The 25,068-nt window shown below is 46.8% G+C and overlaps 1 protein-coding gene across 1 annotated transcript in view; it reads left to right on the top strand.

Moving 5' to 3' along the window:
- The first annotated feature begins 742 nt into the window (after nt 1-742).
- MTNR1B (melatonin receptor 1B) overlaps nt 743-25,068 on the top strand; it is a 56,529-nt gene continuing 32,203 nt past the window's right edge. Inside the window, exon 1 of the mRNA XM_006276749.4 lies at nt 743-947. Coding sequence (XP_006276811.3) covers nt 743-947 — 205 coding nt within the window. The remainder of the gene's footprint in view (nt 948-25,068) is intronic.

Here is a 25,068-nt window from a genome sequence, read left to right as displayed (position 1 = left end):
AGGAATCAAAAGGGGGTGGCAGCGGACCCTGGATCTGCCCCTGTTTGCAGGCACCGAAAATCAGACAGTCCTAGAACCACAGAGAAGCAGGGCTGCAAGGGCCCCCCAGAGCTCGCCCAGTCCAACCCCTGCCTGAGGCAGCATCATCCCTGTCCAAACCATCCCATACAATCCAAAATCTAAACTTGGCATAAGACTACTCTCAATCCTGACACCGCACAGACCTAACACACCAGCCTGCCACAGGCAAAGCAGGGCATCCGCAGCAGCCAGTGTCTATGAAACTTTGCACCAGAGACCCTGAGTAGCTGGCCATGCTCCCTTGCTACACAGGAAGGCAACCCCCCCCCCCCCCCCCAGCCCATACCAATGTGAGCAGGGGGTGGAAACTCCTTCCTGCCCCAAATGTGGTGTCAGCCTGAGGCTGAGTGGAGGGGCCTCTCCCCTAGCCAGGTTAGGTCCCAAAGGCACTGGCACACTCCAGTCAAACGCCAACACCCAGTGCCGCTGACAGGGGGTTCAACCCCCTCCCTCCCCATACATATAACAGAAAGCGGGGAGGATGCAGGGGCTCAGCCAGCCAAGCGCAGCAGCATGGAGCCGCGCGGGGTAACGCGCTTCACCCGGCCGCCCCCGAACGTGTGTCCCCGCCCGGGCGGCGCTGGCTGCCGCTCCGCCCCGGCCGCGCCCTCCCGCGCCTGGTTAAAGCCGCGCGGGCTCTGGCGGGCGCTGCGGGGCCGCGATGCTGGACAATGGGTCGCTGAGGAACTGCTGCGAGGCGGGCGGGCGCGGGGCGCTGGGCGCGGCGGGGCGGGCGGCGGCCCCGCGGCCGGCCTGGGTGGTGGCGGCGCTGTCCGGGGTGCTGATCTTCACCACCGTGGTGGACATCGTGGGCAGCCTGCTGGTGGTCGTGTCCGTCTTCAAGAACCGCAAGCTCCGCAACTCGGGTAGGGGCGGGCTGGCGGGCTGGGAGCGCGGCGGGTCACACGGGGCAGAGAAAGGGAGCGGGGGCTGGGGGCGATGGTGGGAGGAGGGTTGCAGCCTCCAAGGCTAGGAGTTCCCCTTTTCCTGTGCTCAGGATGCCTCTTTCTGCCAAGACTTCAGCTCCCTTTGAGGACCTTGCCAGCCTCCTCCACCTCCAGTGGCAAGGAGGGCCACCCTGGGAAGAGGCTGGGACTTAGACTGTGCCTGTGCCCCGGCTGGGAACAAAGCTGGAGGATCCAGCTACTTAACTCGGGTCATATGAGCTTAACTTAGTGGGGGTCATGTGAGCTGAATATTCATTCCTGCCGAGGGCAGGGGGTCACACCTGATGATCTGCTCAGGTCCCATCTGACCCTATATCTATGAGTCTATGAATCCTGGCTAGAGGGTCCTGCCCCTCCGCTCAGGGTCAGACCGATGCCACATTTGGAGTCAGGAAGGAATTTTACCCCCTGTCAGATTGGATATGGCCTGCAGGGGGTGTGGGGGGTTACCTTCCTTTGTAGCAGGGGTTAGCCCTTTCCCCTGGACCTCCTGAGCAGGTGGCAGGTTAGGGTGCTAGGTCTACGTTGCATCAAGGTGGATGGTAGTCTTAGCTCGAGTTTAGCTGCTGGACTGTGTGGAGTGGTTTGGACAGGGCTGATCCTGCCCCGGTCAGTGGGTTGGACTCGATGACCATTGGAAGTCCCTTCCAGCCCTGCTTCTCTGTGATTTCTATGAAAAATAATTTCTTTTTGTTAGTTTTAAACTTACTACCCACTAGTTTCATATTGTGACCCCTAGTTCCTGTCTGTTGAGAGTCAATAATAAATCCCTATTGCCTTTTTCTTTGCCATTTAGTGTTTTGTAAGCCCCTTATCATGTCCCTTCATCAAGTGTTTCTTTTCTGCACAGAAGAGGTGTCCTGAATTTGGGGTCATTTTTATACTCTAAACCTCTACTTATCTCTGGGAGCCTCCAGACTCTGGGATCAGCCGTACAGCTGCCCCATTCTCTGCATTTGAACACCAGCACTCCCCTCACCCCCTTCACCGGAGCCAGCCTTAATGCTCTCCTGAACCTTAAAACTATGCCAGACTTAGCTAACTCCGGCACTGGAAATGGGCTGTGCACGATGTTTGCACTTATTAAAAGTAGTTCTGCCTAATCTCTATGAAGTACGGGATCAGGTGAGTCTTTTAACAAAGCAATTAAATAGAATATCAATCCAGGATAGAAATAAGATTTATCCCAAAATGTAACAGAAAGAAAGATGTGTAAGAAGGGAGATAATCTCTTTGTAAATATCTGGACCTGCTTGTCAGCACTTTTGAGATGTTTGCATACACATGACAGGCTCAAACCTAGGTCCAGATGTTTCCTTCCAAGCTCACAATAATATCTGCATTTGTAAAACCATATTTTTCTCTCCTGAATGGTCCTTCTTCACTGACAAAGCACCAAATAAAGTTAGGTTTTGAATCATATGTATGTCTGCTTCTTGAAGTGGTAGCACTAGGAGTTGTACTTTCTGTTTGCCTTCTAGTTTAACCAGTTAAGGATTGGTTTAACGTACTGCTGGCTAAAGTCTTCTATGATCTACGAAGTTAGACAGGGGGAGGAAATGAGGGCTCATGGTGGTGTATACTCTGACCTGCATGTTTTTGAAAAGTGTTATCTCTCATTGGATGGACTCTCATTATAACACCACTGTGCCGAACTATTTAAAATTTAAACTAAAACAGGAATTTGTGCTTGAGGTGTTTTGAAAAGTTAGATAGTTCACAGGATATTGGCATTTGAGTGACTATTAAGAAGTATGCCAGAAGGTGTTGCTATTCCCAATATATGCAATACAACTGAACGTTTCCATTGGATTCCTTACATTGCTGTATTACTTTTGAGCTCAATGCCATTATTTTGTGATAAGAAGAAACAGAGGTCTTAGACCTATCTCACAAAACTCTCTTACAAGACTGGAGATAAGTTAGAAGCAGAATGTTTCAGATCACTCCCATTATAAACTGGAGGCTACTATAAAGTCATATTTTAAATCTCTCCCTGAATCCTTCCTTTCTTGATAAGAGAGCTTTGGCAATCTATATTGTTATCAGAGTATTTAAGTGTGCAGGGACATATTTCAAGAAGCTCCACTTCTTTTGACAAGGTTTTAATTCAACTGTTGTTTCTTCTTTGCTGTGGACAGAAGTTGAACAAAAAGGAACTGGAGAAAAATTGAGCCCCCTGGTTAAAATGAAGTGACCTATAAGGGATTAAATCATTTATAAAGTGATGAGATTTACTCTCCTTAAACCTTAATCACTGGTTCTCTGCTATTTGGATCCCTTCCTCTTATTTGACAGAGCAATATGTTAAACTAGAGCTCATGATTTCTCCTATTATAAGAAAGGGTCAAAATGTCTCCTTTCTATATTATTAGTTTACCAGAACTACAGTAATCGAAACTTTTATCAGTTATACCTCAGCTGAAGCACAGAACTTACGCACTTCTTAACTGCTACTTGTAAAACTCTCTTTAACGTCACTGTAGTAACCGATATAGAGCTATTAAGTTTAATTGAATGTAATAGGTGGAAGAGCTAAGAATTAGATTAGAATCTAGTCTTGCTTTTCAAAGATAAATGCCTCTCTACAAACCTGATGTAAATTAAATTGAAAAGTAGATATGAATACCAGTATTTTTATATGATCATTAGTGAGATACTACCAAAATAGAAACAAAAAAAAGAATCTAGCTTTTATCTAAAGGGAAACATGGAGAATATACTTATCAGGAAGCTATTGAACTGAAGAAGGGTAGCATATTTATGAGCTTTCATTGAAAAGCAATTTTAGAAAATTGTGTGCCTGCTGTATAATCATCAATTGCCTAGTAACTTGATAACATGTTTTATAAGAACAGGATAGGAGTTTAGAAAGCTATACAACGTAGTAGGGTTACAACTATATTTCTCTGTGCTTTACTTCACAATACCTAGAAGAAAAATGAAGACATTCCTTCACCTTTTTAAAATACTTCCATCTGCTACACAGGTGAGCAATATTGAAATGGAGGAATCTCAGTTTTCAACCAATTCTTTAACAGTTCTGTCCCCTATTGGCACCCATATGAATCATTGTAGCCTGCCATAACCTAATGACCTAAAGAACTGTTTATTATTTGAGAAATTAACCCTTAGGGTCTAGAAATACTGTGCTGTCACTAGTGCCTATGGGTTAAAACTGAAGAGAATTGTTCACTCATCTTGAAAAGCTCAGATGGACTGAAACATGAAATCACAGCTTCATTCATTTTGCAGTGAAAAGAGGTTACAGATTAATATGATGTTGAGAATAGGCTCAAATTATCCAAGTCAGGGGTTCTCAACCCTTGGCCTGCAGGCTGGATCCAGTCAATGGAGACATGTCATCTGGCCCACAGGGCTCCTCAGGTCTCCAAGAATTTAGCAGTATGGTGGTGGGGCAGCCTTAATTGCCACTGCCCTGCTGCTAAATTTCCAGACCCATAGTCCTATGCACTGTATGAGGCACACAGAGCTGTGGTGGCATGGGACACAATCTAGGTTGAGATGGGCAGAGACGGTCCGGTGGGTGGAGAATTGGCTACAGGGTCGGACCCAGAGAGTCATGGTGGATGGGTCGGTATCGACCTGGAAAGGTGTGGGCAGTGGAGTCCCGCAGGGCTCGGTCCTAGGACCGATACTGTTCAATATCTTCATTAGCAACTTGGACGAGGGAGTGAAGTGTACTCTGTCCAAGTATGAGGATGACACAAAAATGTGGGGAGAAGTATACACGCCAGAGGGCAGGGAACAACTACAAGCAGACCTGGACAGGTTGGACATATGGGCGGAAAACAACAGAATGCAATTCAACAAGGAGAAATGCAAAGTGCTGCACCTAGGGAGGAAAAATGTCCAGCACACCTACTGCCTAGGAAATGACCTGCTTGGTGGCACGGAAGCGGAAAGGGATCTTGGAGTCCTAGTGGACTCCAAGATGAACATGAGCCGGCAGTGTGACAAAGCCATCAGAAAAGCTAATGGCACTTTATCGTGCATCAGCAGATGCATGATGAACAGATCCAAGGAGGTGATACTTCCCCTCTGTCGGGCACTGGTCAGACCACAGTTGGAGTACTGCGTGCAATTTTGGGCGCCACACTTCAAGAGGGATGTGGATAACCTGGAGAGGGTCCAGAGAAGGGCCACTCGTGTGGTTAAGGGCTTGCAGGTCAAGCCCTATGAGGAGAGACTGGGACTCCTGGACCTCTTTAGCCTCCACAAGAGAAGGTTGAGAGGTGACCTTGTGGCTGCCTATAAGTTCATCATGGGGGCACAGAAGGGGATTGGTGAGGTTTTATTCACCAAGGCGCCCCCAGGGGTTACAAGAAATAATGGCCACAAGCTAGCAGAGAGCAGGTTTAGACTGGACATTAGGAAGAACTTCTACACAGTCAGAGTGGCCAAGGTCTGGAATGGGCTCCCAAGGGAGGTGGTGCTCTCCCCTACCCTGGGGGTCTTCAAGAGGAGGTTAGATAGGCATCTGGCTGGGGTCATCTAGTCCCAGCACTCTTTCCTGCCTATGCAGGGGGTCAGACTAGATGATCTATTGAGGTCCCTTCCGACCCTAATATCTTGAATCTATGAATCTATGGTACAGGGCCCATCCAGTCACATGGGGCCCAACCTGGCCACATGGGGCTGGGTTGAGCTGGTATAGGGCCCACTCTGGGTGCACAGGGCTGGGCTGATGCAGTATGGAGCCCAGTCCAGCTGCAGAGGGATGGGCTGAGGTAGCACAGGGCCTGAGCTGGCTATACAGGGTCTGATCTGGGAGTTAACCCTGGGATCTGGCCTGTAGATCAGTCACATACTACTCATTTGGCCTGTGGAGCCACAAGTTTGAGCACCACTGATCTAAGTTCACAGTGGAATCCTAAACTGTCACTAATCATAAAGCAGTATTTCATGATATCTACTTTCTTATTATTATTTTCATTCTAGTACTGTCCATGGCATGGTAGCCAAAGATTCATGCCCTCAAAAGTGTATGATCCACGAGAACAAGCAGTATGTTTAGGGGAGGGGAGAGAAAGAAATACCATAGAAATGTTTATTTTTAATTTACATGTGTCACCTTAAAATCAAGTGCACATCATCTACATAGGACAATACCTCCCCACACTACCCATGGAATCATAGGGTTGAAAGGTATCTCAGGTCCAAGATCCAAACCGAATTATTAGCTGGCTGGTTTCTTGTAGGTATGGCGGTGTTGCATCTTGGTCCCAATCTTCACTGACCCATCAGCAACAATATTGAGTGAGTAACCTCATGTAAATAATTCTGTATTTTGCTCTTTATCAACCTTAACTTTTTTTAATCTCCTGTGGCTCTGAGCAATATTGGAAGTTCCCAATATTGCCCACAAACCATGGATTAGGGACTACAAATCTTGAGGAAGGAGGAAAGAGGAAGTGAGTAATGGCATCTGGGTCAATTCAGTGAGAATGGTCTATAATAGCAGTTCCCAACCCCGGGTTACGACCCAAATGAGGGTTGCGGAGGCAATGCCAGCAGTGCCGCACAGAAAAGACAAGCTGTGCCACATGTCGCTGGGCCACCACACTCTGTTCCAAGCAGCAGGGCATGGGAAAAAAAGGTTGGGAACCACTGGTCTTTAAGTAGAGAACAAAGTAGAAAAATGAGTGAAGCTGGCTGTGGAACAGCAGGCATCCATGGCTAGCATTATTAGGGGAGCAGAGGGAGAAAGGGGAGCAAACCTGGGCATGTCTACACTAAATGTTTACTGTGCAGTTGACTAATTAACTATACAGTAAACATCTCAGAGTCTACACGTGTGCCTCTATTAGGGCACATGAAATAATTAACTCCGCAGCAGGGTAGAACCTATAAATACAAGTCCAACCCTGCTGCAGTTTTTTTCATGCACAGCAGTGCACATCTAGACACTGACTGGCTGACCAGGGCATGAGGCTGCTTCAGTGCCAGGGCTGCCTGCCAGCTAGCCCTGCACCAAAGCAGCCACATGCCTCAGCTAGCCTCTTCACAGTACATTGAGCCCAGTAGGAGTAGCCCCGGGCTGGAAGGTTGACCCCAGGCCCCCTGCCACCTGGGGCTGCTATGACCCAGCTCAATGAGAGGCACTCCAGGGACACATGCAGATGCGTGCCCAGGAGCAATAAACTGTGAAGCAATAAGTTCCACAGTTGCTGCTTCCTAATGGCACTTGTAGGCATACCTACAAATGATCAAAGATAGTGTTTTCAATGTCGTTTTGGGTAAAAAGAGAAGCAACAGTAAGGAGAAGCAGATGGATACAGAGATGCCTTTTTTTTTGAGGACCAGAATATGTGTTGCTGTGACAGGATGGAGGCAAAGAAAAACAAGATATCAAGGAGGACAGAAAGAAGGGTCACCTGAGGCAAAGGGGATGGGGTTTATTGGGGCCAGTGAAAGGGTCAGAGAATAGCAAGCAAAAACCTTAGTGTGGGACACAATGGAAAATAAGCAGAGCAGGCTGGGAGGCAGGTAGGAGAAAAGAAAGCATTTTAAAGGTCTTTACTTTCCTTTTAAGCAGTTGGTGGTGGGTTCCTGTATAGAAATAAAGAAGTATTCAGGGGACGGGGAGAATTTAGAAAGGTTTCAAGTAAAGCTTGTGGGTTTGGGGAACAAAGCAAGCAAATTTAATTACTTAACTAATACAATGAATAAGCTTCCCTCCAAGAAACAAATGCAGTGATATCACATTCTCAGACTGGAATACACTCTTCTGTCTCAGGTGTTACACAACTTAATTTTGAATCAACCACCAGCACAAGACAATTATGGAATGATTAAAAGTAAATCTATAAAAAAAAAAACCCATCATCATGTCAGGCATGCAGAGCTGAGTGAAATTTTCTTTGTGTAGAAAAGAGGTACTGTGGTATATATGTCCAGAGAAGAGAGAAGGAAGGGGGATAGTTGGGAGGAATAATGCTTTTAGGTCTGATCTTGTTGACCTTCAGAGCTGAGAGACTGGAATTCCAGCTACAGGATTATCTGTAGAATAAACTGTTTTGCAAGTGTATTGAGAAGTGGTTAGAATTTTGTAAAAGCTTTTTCAACTAGCGTATAGTATAATTAAAATGAATTAACACTACTTGTCTGGTTACGTAACTAGAGCCAGACTTTTACAAGTTGCTGAACAATTTCTGTTTTCTAGAAATACTGCAATTAGTGTCCAAATATTTGCATGCTTAATTTGCAATTAAAGGGGACAGGCTCTGAGAAAGTGCTAAACAATCACCTTCTGAAGCAAGCCAGTAAGATACTCAGAATCTCAAGGCTGAGAATTTATATAGATATAGCCAGTTTCATGTTTTTATCCCAAACAATGGAGAACAAGATAAAATCCAAACAAGTTTTAGGAGGCAGGAACTCACCAAAAAGTTTGTTATAAGGGGCGACATTTCAGATGATCTTAAACTTAAGAGGCACATACACACAAGCAGCGAGGTTACTCCAATACTCTGTAATTACAGTATGTTGGAGCAAGCATGTCAGAGCAGACTCAATTAATCATGTTTGCTGGAGTATGGTAATTACCATGCTTCAGCAGCCTCCTGCACCTCATGTATCAGTGTCCCCACACTTCAAAACGGCTGTGGAGGTGCTTTATGTAAAGTATGTTGATGAACTTTAGAGAAAGTGCCTCCACTGCCATTTTGAAACGTGGGAATGCTCCAGGCTCTTTAATTAGAGCAGCTCCCAGAGCTGCCCTAATAAAACCTAATAAAACTTAACTGCACTTAAAACATAAGTGTCTACAGATTTAACTAATAAAGCACATGCCAAATGCAATCATATTGTAGCAATCATGACTTTTTGCAGGAGTATCTCCAGATTGTATTAAGTAACACATGTTCAGCTATTGTTGGGTTACTCTGTGGAGATAACATGAGTTCAGTACTCTGTTGCAGTGTGTAGGTTGGGACCAACAATCAGCTAATCTGTGTTCTGCAACAAATCAGCTGATTGTTAGTTTTAGCACCCTGCAGTGCACTGGAGTTCATTCAAGACTGCCAGAAACAGAGACACCCAGTTGCCCCACAAACCCAGTGACAAGAGCAGCACCCTCTCTAGGATTATCTCCTTGTGCCTCCCTCTGCCCACTGCCAGTGGCAGAGAACTGCCTCAACTTGGCATGCCAGAAGCAGAGGGTCTCAGGCTGGGCAGTGCCGGGCACATGATGAGGGAGATGCAGGCTCTGGGTCTGAGGGTTGCACATCCTCACATGTGCATGTGGAAGTTGCAGTGCCTGTTGCCAGGATCAGTATCCAATGTGAGCGGGGTCAGGGCAAGAATAGGGTGAAGTCAATTCCAGCCCCATCCAGAGCAGGCTGAGATCCTAGTAAGCATTACCCTGTGATTGCTCAGAACATTTTCCACCTTTAATATGGCACGGTAATGCTTACTGTGATTTCAGATAAAACGTGTTTAGTGCCCCTTGCAACACGGCCCTGAGTTTAGTGTGTATTAAAAGTGATACTTTTTATTGCATAACATCACCTATACTACATCCTCCCATTTTCTTCTTCCTCCAATATGTAGCATCTTGCCCAATGGGACCCCTATTTTGATTAAAGTCTGGGTACAGCCACAGCTGTATCCATCAAAATACTTCCCTCCACTCACATTTCCTTCAAATCCTTAGAAAAATGGTGTAGACAGCTGTGTTTCTCTATACTGACATGCATTTGGGTGCATAGCTGCACAATAAAACATTTCTGTAGGTGGTATTTTTAATTCTGGTATTGAACTTTCTATTAAATACGCTTTTAAATTGTTAAGCATAAGTCTTATTTTTGTTCTTCGTTCTTTCCATTTTCTCCTCCTTCACAGCCTTCCCATACATAGTCGACCTGAGCACATATTTTCCCATATTTGTTATCTGTAGTGTCGTCTTCTCTCCCTCCATTTCCCTTCTTATTCCCTTTCATTGTGGTCTCTCTCTACTTCCCTGTGTTCTCCCTCCCACATATTTTCCTATCTCCTCCTTCAGGCCATTCACATTCCCTCTCTCCTGCATTGCCCAATCTATCGTAGTGATTTTACTTTTTTATTGCTGCATCAGTCAGTCTTCACACTCCATCTTTGCCTCACATGTAGGACATGTGATTTGAACGGACATCTTGGGTCATCAAACCCACTGCTGTATAATTAAGGCCATCACATCTTTCATTTATAAACCAATCAAACTCCATCATAACACAAGTTCTCTGCCCTCATTACTGCTATTGGATTGTTGTTCTAAAATCTCACTCATATGGTGGTTAGAAACAGAGCTAGCTGTAAAGCAGAACTTCTGGATTAAAAAAAAGCTTTTCTGTGTACTAGATAATGAGAAAAAAAGTTTTGAAAGCACAGATACAATGTTTCTAAAACGAAATATGCTCTCTGGATCTTGCAGCTGCTTTCTGACAGGAATTTTAATTTCATTGAGCAGTTGCATTGGGTCAGTAACAGCTTTGGGTTGAACTCTGGCTCCCAGAGATTTAGGCTCCTGGTTCCATAGCAGAAACATGGAGACACTAGCATGGCTGTCTCCCCTGGAACCACAGGCTCTGGAATCCATTCAGTACATTAAGCTGATACTTGCTTCTGCCTTGGATGTGGTCATTTGCTTTTCCATAGTCTCATTCCCATTGGCCATTTTACGTTCCTCTGTATCTGAGATATCAAAATATTGCAGCACCGTTTCCTTTGATAAATGAATGGGCAACAGGCCACTAGGATCAGATCCAAGAGTCTTATATTAATTTAAGAATTAAGTGCTGAGCTCCAACAAAAAATATGCAGTCATCCGCTATACTAGAGGACTGAAGGATAGCAAATGTGCATATCTTTAAATAAGCTAGTAGGGGACCCTGGGAGTTACAGATGAGTCACTTTTACTTCACTACCAGATAACTTATTTGAAATGATCATTGGAGTGCACAAAGATGAATGTGATATCACAGGGACTTGGGACAGGCTGCAATTGGATCTGGACAGGTTACAGGGGTGGATGGATGAGAATAAAATGGGACTCAATACTGACAAGTGCAAGGTGCTGCACCTAGGGAGGAAGAACCAGTAGCATACCTACAGGCTGGGGAACTCCCTTCTCATCAGCACAGAGGCAGAAAAAGTTCTTGGAGTCATTATAGACTGCACAATGAACATGGGCCACCGATGTGGGGATGCGGTCAAGAAGGCTAACCGCACCTTGTCATGCATCCACAGATGGATCACAAGCAGGTCCAAGGAGGTGATCCGCCCCCTCTATCCGACATTGGTCAAGCTGCAGTTGGAGTACTACGTGCAGTTCTGGGCGCTGCACTTCAGGAGGGATGTGGACAACATGGAGAGGGTCCAGAGGAGGGCCACTACCATGGTCAGGGGGCAGTAGGGCAACACCTACGAAGAGAGGCTACAAGACCTGAACCTGTTCAGCCTCCACAAGAGAAGGCTGAGTGGGGATCTGGTGGCCATCTATAAACTTACCAATGGAGACCAGCAGGCAATGGGAGAGTCCCTGTTCCCCCGAGCACTACTGGGAATAACAAGAAATAACAGCCATAAGTTGACGGAGAGTAGATTCAGACTAGATATCATGAGGCGCTACTTCACTGTCAGGGAGGCTAGGATCTGGAACCAACTTCCAAGGGAAGTGGTGCTCATTCCTACCCTGAGGATCTTTAAAAGGAGGCTAGATAGACACCTTGCTGTGGTCGTTTGACCCTAGTACTCTTTCCTGCCCATGGCAGGGGGTCAAACTTGATGATTTGCTCAGGTCCCTTCCAACCCTACCAACTATGAAACTAAGAGGCCACATGCTGCTCAGAAGAAGTAAATCCAGTAATTTTTCAAGACAGGATTTTCTTCTACTTTTCTTAATTGCTTCATGGATTAAGTGGTAGCCCAAGCTATTGTTTCCAGTTTGTCTTACAGGATTAGGTCCACCTGTCACTGAAATCCATACTAGTCTTTCCATTTGTAGCCTGAAGCTGGATTAAACCCAAGATTTAAATATATTGCTGAGCTCAGCTTCAGTTACTACAGATGCACTATGATTACAGGAGTCCACAGAGAAAACACCCTGTGCAGACAGGTAACGTGCCTACAAACTGGGCCAGACTAACACATAGGCAAACTGTACAGATACCTAGGGCCCTGCTCTACTGGGAGGGCTTGGAGCAATCCTTCTACCTGTGGTGGCAGCAGTGTAAATGGCCCCATCTATGTGCCTTTTTTTTTTTTGAAAAATATATTTCTATATATAGAGTTCTATATACTACATCTAGTGTAAGCTTTCCTGCACACACCTCAAACCACATTAAAAACTCGTGCACCCATTACAATAAATGCATCCGCTCCCCAATGCTCTCGTGCACCCACCTGGTGTCCTTTTCCTAACCCAATCACAAACTCTTAGTCCTAGCCCTGATTTGGGGATACAATCTCAGTTCATTCACTGTCCTTGTTGCTGCCATTTCTGCTGCTGCTGAGCTTGTTGCTGTCTTTCTCCCTGTCTCCAGGTCCAGTTGTGTTGCTGTCCTGATTGTTCTCCCTATCTGCTCCCCCTCCCAGAGGTGGGCAGGATCTTTGACCAACCTGTGCCAAGTGTCCCCTTTCCAGGTGGAGTTGGTTGCATCTTCTCTGTCTTCTCCCACTGCTTTCCAGGAGTAGGACTGGAATTCATTTAGAAACATTTTAACACAGTTTGTGTCTTGGAGCTCCATGTGTCCGTACATCAGTAGGTTTCTGCACTGCCACAGAGCACTCCTGATGCAGGACACAAACTGGTTAAAGCGGCCTGTTGGGGATCCCTGCTGCTTATTCAGGTGACTGTACAGTGCCACTTCCCTTGTCATCAACCTGACTTCTGTTCCTCTTTGTGGAGCTGGTTTACCTTTTCCCACACTTCCTTGACATAGGGCCAGGGCCATAGGAGGTGGTCAATAGTCTCTCTCTCATCTTGGCAGGTTCCCCTGGGAAAGCTGGGTCGAGTCCCTCATCCCTCTCTGTGTCTCCATGCCTTTACTGGAAGTGTGTGGTGAGCTATTAGCCAGTTCAAGTCTCCGTGGTCCTTTTGTAGGTCCTTGCGGAAGATCTAGTCCCAGATGGCTTGACAGTCATCTTTGGGGAGTAGCTCCACAGTTGATAGCCTGTTTCTGTCTCTGACTTCCTTCTGTGTCTTTCTGTGTTTGGTCATGGTCACTGGGCTTTCTTTTTGTAACCCATACTTGCTCCAGAATTTGTTCAGGACCCTGTAGAACATGGTCTCCTGTTGGTTGGTGTGAACACCGCCCCCTCCCCGCCCCCCCCGCCCCCCCCCCAGTGTCTCAGAAGGTGACCTGCAAAATACTTGATAAGACAGGATGTTTTGGTCTCTGGCCTGGTCACCAGCTTGCAGATCTGACTCATGTACCGTGCCCGTAGGAACAGGTGGATGTCTGGCATCCGCCTGACCCTGGTCGATTTATTTTTGTATAGCTTCTTCCTTTCACCTTCTCCATTCTGGATCCTCAGAAGAAAATGCACATGGCTCTCTGGATTCTGTGGATGATACGCTTTGGAGGAGGGAAGACCAGTGTGGTGTACAGCAGCACCGTTAGCAACACTGATCGTGAGCACCCCTCCCCCCCCCCCCCAATGGAGAGGTGGTGTGCATGCCACAGACAGTCTCTGCTTCACCTTAGCCTCCTTCTGCTCCCAGGCCCTTTGTCTGCTCAGCTCAGGGTCAAACTCCACCCCCAAGATCCTGACACCCTCTCCGGGACCGAGACCCCCAGGGACTCCAACTCCCTGAGCTCACCTACAGCTGGGCAGGTGCTTTTACTCATGTTGAGCTTTGTCCCTGCTGCTACTTTGTAGACCTGTGTCTGCCACAGGGCTCTTTCTACTGAACACTTATTCTGGCACAGGATGTTCAGGTTGTCCATGTAAGCCAGGACCCTGGTCTCTTCCTTGTTTCCTCTGGGGATCTGGACTCTGCACATCCTTGTAATGCACTGGGCCAGGGGTTCAATGGCACACATGAACATGATCTGAGACAGCGAGCAGCCCTGGCAGACCCCTGGCTGTATTGCAGTCCATGTGGTCAAGAAACCATTGACCATCACCTCTCTGGTCACAGCCATGTACAGCGTCTTTAACCATCCAGTGAAGGTCGGAGGGATTCCCATTTGCTTCAGCATCTTGAAGAGAAACTGATGTGATACTCTGTTGTAGACCTTTTCCAGGTCCAGGTTCAGCACAGCTACCTTCTGCCCTCTGTCCTGTTCCAGCTGGAGCACATCCCTCAGTTGCAGCAGGGCTCCGGGGACCCGGTGTCCTGGTACCACACACAACTGGTCCTCATGGGTGATGGAACCTAGCACAGATTTAAATCACTCAGCCAAGACTTTGCCCAGCAGGTTATAGTCGACGTTCAGGAGGGTAACGGACCTCCAGTTCTTTAACTGTTCCCTCGGACCCTTCTTGTGCAAGAGGGTCACGAGGCCCCGGTCCCTCCCAGTCTCCAGCCAGCCCTCCTGCAGGCACTCTCTTAAGAGCTCCAGCAGGTCATGGCCCACCAGGTCCAAAAAAACCACACAAAACTCCTTGGGCAGGCCGTCTGGCCATTCTTGAAACCCCGAAAGGCCTGCCCGACCTCCTCCAGTGTTCACCTTTTCTCTAGCTGCTGCTGCTCAGGCTCCTCAAGGACCTGGGTAAGCCCCTGCAAGCACTGCTGAATGGCCTCTGGGTCCTCCAGTCATACAGTGTAGAGCTCTCCATAGAAGGTGGCCTCCGTTTCCAGCATGCCTTCCTTCTACCAGTGCTCCTCTCCTACTCCATCTCTCAAGCATGTCATGGGCTTCATTTTGCTCTTCCTTAGCCTGGTGAAGTAAGCAGACTGCTCCTCCCCCTCCTCTGTCCAGTGGGCCCTGGCCTGGAAGATCGTTTTCTTGTCCTCCTCCCAGTACCAGATGCCAATCTGGGCCTTCACCTCCCATATGTCCTCCCTCACATCCCAGCCCACCACTGCCTGCCTATGTAAGGCCTAAAACATACGGAAGAAGGCTTACTGCTTGCTAGGGTGCTGGAAAAAGCCTCTGGTCCTCTCCTTGACAGTGGCCCACCACTCTGTCTGGTTCGGGTGCAGGTCCTTGAGGGTCCTCCAGCCTGCATAGTGCTCTCTGAAACTGTGCTGGGTCTTTTCATCTTCTAACAGGCTGGTGTTTAGCTGAGGACAGGACAGGGAGGGGCAGCCTGGCAAGTACCCTCTGCCCCTTTCCAACTATCCTCCCATTTCAGCCTGGATTGTAAAGAGGCAGTGGTCCGAGAAACAGATGGGTGTGGAATGGACTTCCCTTGCCTTCCACTCCTTGGAGAGGAAGACAAAGTCTATCTGGGTCTTGGTTTTCCCTGCAGGTACACCCAGGTGAAGTGTCCTCTGGGGCTTTGAGCTCCTTTCCCCACATCTGCTAGGCTGTGGTCTTCGACCAGCTGTTGCAGTTGCCTAGAGGATCTCTCCATGCCTATCCTCTGGGTGCTGCTGACTCTGTTGTCTTCGCTGATGACACAGTTGAAGTCGCCTGTGATCATTACCAGCCAGCCACTTGGTATTGTTATGGCCATGTTTTCTAGGAACTCACACTTTGTTTTTGTGTGGGCTGGCACGTACACACACAGCATTCGAAAACTGTCCCATTTGCTTCCATAGTTGCTTGAAGCAGCCTGCCTGCTCCTATTTCTTTGTGTTTCAGGGGGCGCATGGTGTCTCCTTTCGGCAAGATTGCAACACCAGCAGCCCTATTGTCATCCACCCTCAACCACATGGCTGCTCCACGTGGCTAGCATTTGGAGAACAGAGATGGCTGTTTGACTAGGCAAACCACATCCCTGCAGGCAGATTATGCCTGCCTGTATTTGTTCCAAGGTTTGGTGAATCTGGTCCCATTTTCCTTGCCCAGCAACGCTCCTAATGTTGACTGAAGCAATGTGAAACCTCTTCACTGAGTTGGTTGCCTGGGGCGGGGGAGGGGGATTCCTGCTTTCACTTTCTTCTTCCTAGCCAGAGCCTCCAGCCTGCGTCTTTTGGATTCATAGCTTAGGTAGCTGCTCTGCGGAGCCCTGTTGGGCTTTTTTGCATATGAGAGGGAGGTTTTTTTTCCAGTCTGATTTTTTTTGGCCTTTCCTCAGTCTATAGACTATTTCCCAGTCACTCACCTTCATGTTTCCTGCTTAGACACTGGGCTTATGAGGCTTAGAGGTTATCCTCTCTCTTCAGTACTCCTTTGAGCTGGCTCCCTGACTCTAGCCATCTGCACTGCTCCTTGTGCTGCCCCCTCACCCATCCTCTGTACTTTGCTCCTCTATTTTTGTTAGAAACCCCTATTTTTGGAGTCCTTTTTTTTTTGTAAAAATCTCTCTCTCACTTTCTCTCTCTCTCTCTCTCTCTCTCTCTCTATATATATATATATAAGGTTATATATATCTACACTCTTCATATCACACTACAAAAGGAAAAACCTTCTCCCATTATAAAAACCACACCTGTGTGCCCGCACACCCATACAAAGGCCTGCTGGCCCCCAAACCTGTTACAATATCTGCATCACGCACGACACACACAAAACAACTAAGTCCATCCTGGTCCCTCAGACCAGGCCACACTTCCTTTCCACCCCAACCCTGCTTGCAGGGTCATATACTCAGATCAAATGTCCTCTCCTTTATTGTCACTCCAGCTTGCGCTGGAGGACCTGCTGCTGCTGTCGCTGTCCTCTGTTCTGCTTGTCCCTTCCTCTTCTTCGCTGCCCATTTTAGCAACTCCTGCCCTAACACACAGTAGGGTATACATAGTTTGATAAATTATCTATTCCTAACATCACCTATTGATTAACTTGTATGTGATGATCATGTCACTGAGTTATCATTTATCAAGGAGAGTGCAGGTAAAAAATTCAGTGGCTAATACATATATTACTGCCCCAAAATAAGAAATGCCCATATTCTGTACATGTGTAATTGTTAATTCTGCCATCCTAGCCACTTGGTTACTATTTCTATAATTGATCTTCAGTGGGCAGATCTACATGTGCATTAATGTGGTGTAATTACCATGCATTAAGTTTAGTACCTGTAAGAACGAACTTAATTTACTATAATCGGAACTACTGCACAGTAGTGCCGGTGTACATCTTTTAGGTGATGCTGATGCACAGTAGACTAACTACTGTGCACTGGTGCATTAGCACAGCTTTTGCCATGGCATGCTGATGTGCAGTAGAATTAGTCTACTGTGCTTCTGGTGTCTCATGTAGATGTATCCAGTATGGACTAACCTTTGGTCATCTAGTGTTGCTCACTAGGCTGAAGTTAGAGGCGTACATATGTTGAATGCAGTATTTACAAGCATATGAGCAAGCTATTCCTTCCTTGCATTACCATTAGTTAAATCTGTAACACCAGGCTATACATTGCTTTTAAAGGGAGATGGATTAGACCTGTACCACAGGGGCAGCTTCCCCTTCCCTTTTGTAGCAGTTAAAAGGTATGTTTGCCCATAGCCTCAGGGATGAGCAGGGATTCTGGTTTTTTCTAATAAAAGATGGCAAATTATGTGATAAAAAATTGCAAATTCTCTGATAACCCCCCCAAATCCATGATTAAAATGAAAGGTCCCCACAGCCCCACAGCCTTGCTGGTGCCCCTCACTCCCTTAACACAGCCTCCTGGCCCTACTGGTATCCTTCACTCTCAACCACAACCCCCCCAGCCCTGCTGTTGCCCCTTGACCCCACCCACAGCTCCAGCTCTCCCAGCCCTCCTGGAGGGGGGCTCCCAGCTGCTAGGGCTATGAGGCCAGGGACCCAGGTCTGGATCCCCCTACCCCTGGCACGAGGTGGTGGCTGCTGTAGTGGAGTGAAGCCTGGGTCTCTCCCCTGCTGCCTGCTGCCTGCTGCCTGCCTGCTGCGGGCTCAGGTGGAGGCGGGGGCTGCTCCCCACCACAGCATGTACTCTTGAGGGGTAGGGGGACCCATGCCCCCACATCTGTGTGTGGGGCAGGGGCTGCACAATGCCTCTTGTGGGCTTCCACTCTGCTGCCCTCCCTTGGTACCTCTGCAGCCTGGCCTGTGCGACCTGACATTGCAAAGAACAGTGGAGCCATGCAGGAAGCTGCCTGCTGCTGCAAGCTCCATGCTGCCCTGGTGAGGTGTCCCCTGCCCATGCAGCTGCAGCAGCGATGGCAGCATGGGGTTGTGCGCAGGGGATGTGGGCAGTGTGGAGGTCACAGCAGCAGGCAGCTTCCTGTGTGGCTCCACTGTTCCCTGCAGTGCCGGGTTGCACACACTGGGCTATGGAGACCCCAGGGGAGGGCAGCAGAGTGGAGAGCATGAGCCTGAAGCAGGCAGCATGAAGCCCCTGCCCCATGCACAGATCAGGGGGACACAGGTCCCTCCTTCCCCCTGGGAGTGCATGCACTGGCGGGGAGCAGTTCCCCCTCCCCCCAAGCCCATAGTGGGCAGACCACCCTGTGCACAGATCTGGAGATGTGGGTCCCCTCTTCCCTCTTGGGAGTCCATGGAGCGGCAGGGAGCCAGCTCCACTCCCCTGCCCAGGGCCCTAAGCTCCAGAAACTGCCAGGCTGGGCAGCAGCCCCAGCCCCAGCCTTGCTCAACTCCCTCCCTCCCTCCCTCTGGAGGCCTCAGTCCCCCCCCCCCCCCCCCCCCCCCCCCCCCCGCACTTACCTGTGGGAGCTGCTGTCCAGGCTGCTTGGGGCCACGTGCATGTATATGCACATGGCATCCCCTACCTGATTGCCCTCCTCCCGCTCCCTCTCAGCTCCTTGCAGGCTGGAACTCTGCCAGCCTGCCAAGGGCTCATCATAAAACTGCAAAATCCATGGATTTCTCCAGTAAAATGAGAAATCTGTGTTTGCTGCTGGAGAAGGTAAAATTCACGGTTTACTCTGGTTTTCCATGGGAAACAGAAAACGCAGATGTCTGGTGATGAAACAACTACACAAGGTTTGCTTAGCACCAGGTATTACTAGCTTATAATACTCCCTTGGACCTAAGATGCACCAGCTGAGCAGAACTAGAAACCCCAAAAAATTCAGCTCTCTAAGATAGTCTATAGCAGAAGCATCTGCTGTGTGGGTGGCAGCTGCTGCTGCTTTTTAACATTTCATTAAAGTGCTTAATAACAGCTTCCTAAACAATGTCTAAGGGATGAAAACATTAAATGAGATGACTAATTTTGTTGGAACCTTCTTTATATACACATTTTATTTGGCCAATTTTCTGTGTTTAAATACTCGCAAGAAGATTCTGCTTACAAGATATGTTGCTCCCACAAACACTGATGCTTTCCTACAATGAAATAGCATCTGTTATGTTGAATGACTAAAGTTGTACAGTGAGGGGGAAACATAAAATATTGCATGCAGCAATATGAGTTAGTAGTTTGGCTGGTAAACAATAGGAAATGCATATCACAAATACTGTTTCATATGTGCAGCTCTACTTACTAAATATAAATCCTGAAGTACTCCCAGAGGATAAAATGAATTCCTGTGTAAAGGACCTGCACAAAACTATGCCTTGCTTTAAACTCAGTTGGAAGTCTTCAAGTTCTATCCCACTCCTGCTAAAATCAGGGTAAAGATTTCATAGATTTCAACAGAAGTTTTATTGAACCCTTAATTCGAGTTTGGGGTCAGGTACAAACATTACACTTTTAGAGAGGTAAGTGATAGGAAACCAGTCTGTACCCATAACAAGAAGTTCGGCACACACAGACTTGTTTAAAAATGGCGGAACCCAGTCTAAGATTTGCCCTCCCTCCTCCCACCACCCCCCAGCGCAAACATGTTCTGTTTGCTATTGATCTAAGCTACACCACTTACCAAAAAGTGTGTAGCTTAGATTGATTCCACCTCAGGCTGTTTGAATGTCTGTACCTAGCCTAAGTGGTGCTGAGGGTCTCATAACATATGGCCTTATATCATCTGTCTTATTTGAATCTATCCAGTCTATATGGGTATTTATACTCCATTCATCACCATGGCAGTAGAGGATGGATGAATTTACCCACTTGACTGACTTTTATATCTACACATTTCTAAAGCAATGTGGTTAGGCTAACTATTCAGTGAGGTTAACTTTAAAATGCATACTCCAAACTATTCTGGAAAAGCCTAAAACATTTTGTTGTGGTTTTACAAAGGTCTGGAGGTTTAGGGGTCATCTGAACCTCTTGAATTTGCTATGATGGGCTGGAAAAGTTGGAAGATTAACATTTTTCATGAGACCCCCGATTTGATTTCTCTGAGACAAAGAAGTGGAGGTAAAAACCTCTTGCATATTTTAGCATCTCCAAGCTTAGCTATGACATGGAAGTTCAAAGCATCTGAAAATGGAAAATACCCACAGAATTCAGAAGTACAAAAATATTGAATTCAACGTTGGCCCTAAAAATGAATGTGTTAGATGGGAGAGTATTTTTATTAACTATTTCTATTTGTATTACTGAAGTACTTATAGACCTTAAACATATTCTTCCAGAACTTGTTTGCCTAATTTGAATTATAGTGCTTCACTGAGCAATAGTGAAGGAATAAAATGTGTGCTGTCTTAATTTGTTATCATTTGGTTCAGTTGCTCAAAATAGATCCTGTGGGTTTTGGCGGGGTGGGGTTTGGGGGGGGTAGGGGGGGAACGATTCAATTTCCCTTAAAAGTCACACAGAAATCTTTCCAGGGACTTCGGTGGAACTTGTATCAAGGTCCTTATTTGGCAAAATTCTTCACCCTTAGCATGTATTCTGTCAGAAGGGCAAAGTAAAATTGAACAGAAGTATCTCCTTTCCTTATACTCATTAGATTCCAGTTGTGATCAAATACACAGTTTAAAAAAGAATAAAAAGCGTTGATAAGATGTGTGGCCATGAAACATTCTAATTCTCATTTTATACGTGATACATGCACGCTGATTTAATCATCACGTATAAACAACTTAACCCCCATTCTATACTTTTTCATTAATTGTATACAGAAACATTTGGGCAAAATGTAAAAAAGCCTTAAAAATATGCTTGATCATCTCCAGGTCTGGAGCAGATGAGAAATTGGTTATTGCTTTGACTTGAGAAAATAAATATTCTTAGAGCTATGCATTTATTAATGGTGTTCTCACATGAAATGAGGCAGAACTGCTAGAAATTGAATAGTAAGCAAAGCAAAGGTAACACAGTAAAACTGTTTGGAAAAACAGTTACACGGAGTATATTGTGGCTGAGATTTTTGTAGGATATTAAGGGGTTATTCTGCTTGGCCTCAGAACTAGATTTTTAAAGGTGCCTAACAATATAGTCAGGCCTATTGGGATTTTTAAAAAGCACCTATCTCTCATTAATTACAGACTAGCCAGGCTTCCTTAGATTTGCTATAGGAGTTTCTCTTTTTTAGAGAACATTTTTAACAAATCACACAATGTGACATTGTGTATTCCTCCCAACAGATGTTATTTGTCCACACCTTTGACAAACAGAAAGGTAGGGCTAAATCCTGTCTTGTGAGGGATGGAGAATTGTAGGGAGAGAGTATGATATTTCAAACTCCTGGAGATTCTCCATGGTATTCTCTAGGCCATAAATGAGCTTGGTTCTGTCCTTAAGATAAGGAACTCACCGCACTTTTCTGAGTAGTGAGTGCCACCCAAAAGGCATCTTAATTTTGCTTAGAAGCATCTTAATTTTGCTTAGTGTATCAAGGCACAATTGTTTGCATGATCAATTTCAGTTAAACCATAGCAACCATAACAAAGTCAGCTAATTTAAGTAATATTTCAGCTGTTGGGTAAATGCACATAATCATTAAGTATAAAGTAGATAACATTTGGAACTGAAGTCCTCAATTTTTTACAAGTGTTAGGTGTTCTGGAAGATGTAAATAAGTTTTCCATCAGGGACCTTATCCATTATTCTGGAGAAGACTGAGCAGGGATTTGAAACAGTCTTAAAATACCTGAAGGATGATTACAGAGAGGATGGAGATAGACTGTTCTCTATGTCTGTAAGGACTAGGAACCATGACCTCAAACTGAAACAAAAGAAATTACATTGGAGATAAGGGAAAACTTCCTGATGATGAGGATGGTTAAATATTGGAAAAGGTTACCTAGAGAAATTGTAGACACTTGATCCCTGGAAATTTTCAAGAGCAGGTTGGACAGACACATGGCTATGATGGTTTAGTCAGGGATGATCCTGCCTTGAGCAGGGCTGGAATATATGACTTCATGAGGTCCCTTCCAGGCCTACTTTTCTATGATCCTTTGATCAGGATAAAATATGTCAAGCAAAAAACTGACTCATCTCATGATTCTGTAGAATCCTAGTATAAAATTTAGGGTAATGTTTTGCTGCACCTGACAGATGTGCTGTGACATCCATGCTGACACTGCCACTACCCTACACACATCCATTTTCAGGAGGCACATCAGAGCTCAACTGAGAATGGGCTGCAACAGAAAGGTGCACCTGGCAGCATTACATTATGCACATCACTGCTGCTCCAGCTCTTTCCAATTTGGTTCTGACCTGATATCTGAAAACAGATGCATGCGGCAGTTCCACCTGGTGGCAGCAGCATCTATCTCCAGGCTGCCACCACCATTGGATGAAACGGCCCTAGGCATCTCTGCTTTCAGACATCAAGTGCTGAACTGGGACAAGCTGCAGCAGCAGTGAAGCAGTTGAAAAGCAACCACTTTTCAAAGTGCCTCCTGGAAATAGAGGCATGTGGGACAGTTCCAGCTGCCCCATGCAGCTCTGCTTCTGGGAGAGACTGCAGGGTCAGACCAGAAAGGTCTGTGGCAAGGGCATGCATCCTGCTGTAGCTGCTTCCTGATCTTGCACTGCAGGAGGCACGTGATTCAGTTCCACCTGGCAGTGGTGCTGGTGATAGTGACCACACTGTAGCATCCCTTTGGCCTGCCCCCTCCTTCCTCTTAAGCCTTGTGTGTCCTTTTGCCCTCTCCCTGCCCCTTCCACCCCCTCAGGACTCTCCACATGCTCATGTGCAGCCCAGCACCTTGTCCCTGCCAGCTGGGTTTCCCTGGACTCTATCCCCTATGGGCCCAGTGCTGAAGTTCAGAGGGGATTACCTGGAGGTAACAAAAGGCCTTGTTACATGTTATACTTGGGCTTCTCAAAATGGTAATTGGTGTTAGCATTAATGTTAGCATGTGTTTAGAGCAACCACGTGTTCAGGAGAGCAGAGCCCTGGAGGTAAGACTTCTTCCATTCATGTCTGCCCCTCATTCTGAGCTCCCACTGACCCCTGCCCCTCAGGGCTACTCTCCCCCCCACACCTGGGCTCCCCTTGGGGTCCCCCCCTACCCCTCAGGAATCTCTCCTGCCCCTCTGCCCCTGGGTTCCCTTCCTGACCCACAGTTCAGGATCCCCTCTGTCTTCCCACCCCGACCCTTCAGGCTTCCTCCTCTGCCCTCCTGTCCCTGGGGCTTCTGCCTTTCCCATCCCCCAGCTCACTTGTGGCTGCCAGTGCTGTCCCAGGGCAGCAGCCAGGGAAGGGGAACGCAGCTATGCAGCCGCTGCCACTGCTGCTGCTTTCCAGGCTGAGCCCAGCTCAGAGAGCTGCAGTGACAGAGGCAGCAGTGGCAGCTGGGCAGGTAGGTTCCCCTTCCCTGCTTACTCCTCTGGGAGCAAGTGAGCTGGGAGCTGCAACGGGGGCAGGGAGTAAGCAGGGATCTGAGGAGCTGGGAGGAGCAGGGGGTGGCAGGCCTGATCCTGGAAAGAACGGGAGGCAGCAGGACCAATTCGGGCTGGTTGGGGACAGAGGCAGGGGGCAGGAAGTCTAATCTGATCTGGCAGGAGAGGGGGGATGGCAGGGAACAATGGCCACATCGGTGGGGTGTAGGGAGGTCAGCAAAATCAATCCGGGCCAGTGGGGGAGGAGGGTGGGCAGGGTGTCACACTAATGTGTAGCCTAGAGTGGCTACACATTAATGTAATACAAGCTGGGTAACTCAGGTCATAGATAAACCTAGACTGAAGTGGTGTAGCTTTACGATGCCTACAGGGTGCTTAAAACTAGTTTCATGTGTTAATGTGTAGACAGTCCTGGGATTAAGAGCTCCCTGAGCCACCTGAAATTACCCTAAGGGAAGAACTTGGAGCACCAGTGACCTGGAACCACATATGGGGAGTCTGCTGTGGTGCTGAGAACAAACAGGCACTGGGTCAGGCAGAGCTAGGGGAGTGCTCCCTGCCAGTGGCCTGAAGGGGTGAATATAACTTAATTATAATTACCTAATCAATTAATAACATAGTAATAATTGAACTATAATGTCTGCATTGTCTTTTTCATAATATATTTATATTAGGTTTTTAATGGGATTCTGCTAAATTCTGAAAAGTTTTGGAGGGTGCTTTGAGTTTAAAAAAGGTTGAAAACCACTCCTCTAGAGGCCCCATTTCTCAGCGACACTGAAGATGTTTTGTGCCAGTCCATTGGTACAAAGGAGCAATAACCAGAGTGGATCCAGCCAAGGCAAAAAGTCCTCTACAATCCTAGATGCCCCCGCAACATGTCCCTATCTGGCAGAGTGAGAATATGACCATCTTTCCTGTGCAGATTAACAACCCTTGGCTAATGAAAAAACATTCAGGAGCTATTGGCAACTGGAATTACAAGAAAGTAGCCTTTTGATTGTGATGTTATAGATAACATTGGATGGATTGCTCCAGTATCAGCGTAGCATAAAAATGGCTTAAAGCCACATTTACCCCTGAACTGCACTAATCATCTCCTGTATTCAGTTCTGGCCCCAATACACATTCAGATCTAGTAGTAACAAAATCATTTAAAGGAAGATATTTAATTGTCTGGCTCATTCATTCCATCTCTATGTAACTAGTGTCAGAAGATCTTCTAGAGTCCTGAAGAAACCCCAAATCTTTAGACGACATAATCAAGATTACAATAAACTTTGTCTAACTGAAGACATTTATTGCATACTGT

The sequence above is a fragment of the Alligator mississippiensis genome, chromosome 1, assembly GCF_030867095.1.
Source record: "Alligator mississippiensis isolate rAllMis1 chromosome 1, rAllMis1, whole genome shotgun sequence".
In the NCBI taxonomy this organism is placed as follows: domain Eukaryota; kingdom Metazoa; phylum Chordata; order Crocodylia; family Alligatoridae; genus Alligator; species Alligator mississippiensis.
This window is presented reverse-complemented; position numbering and strand designations above follow the sequence as displayed.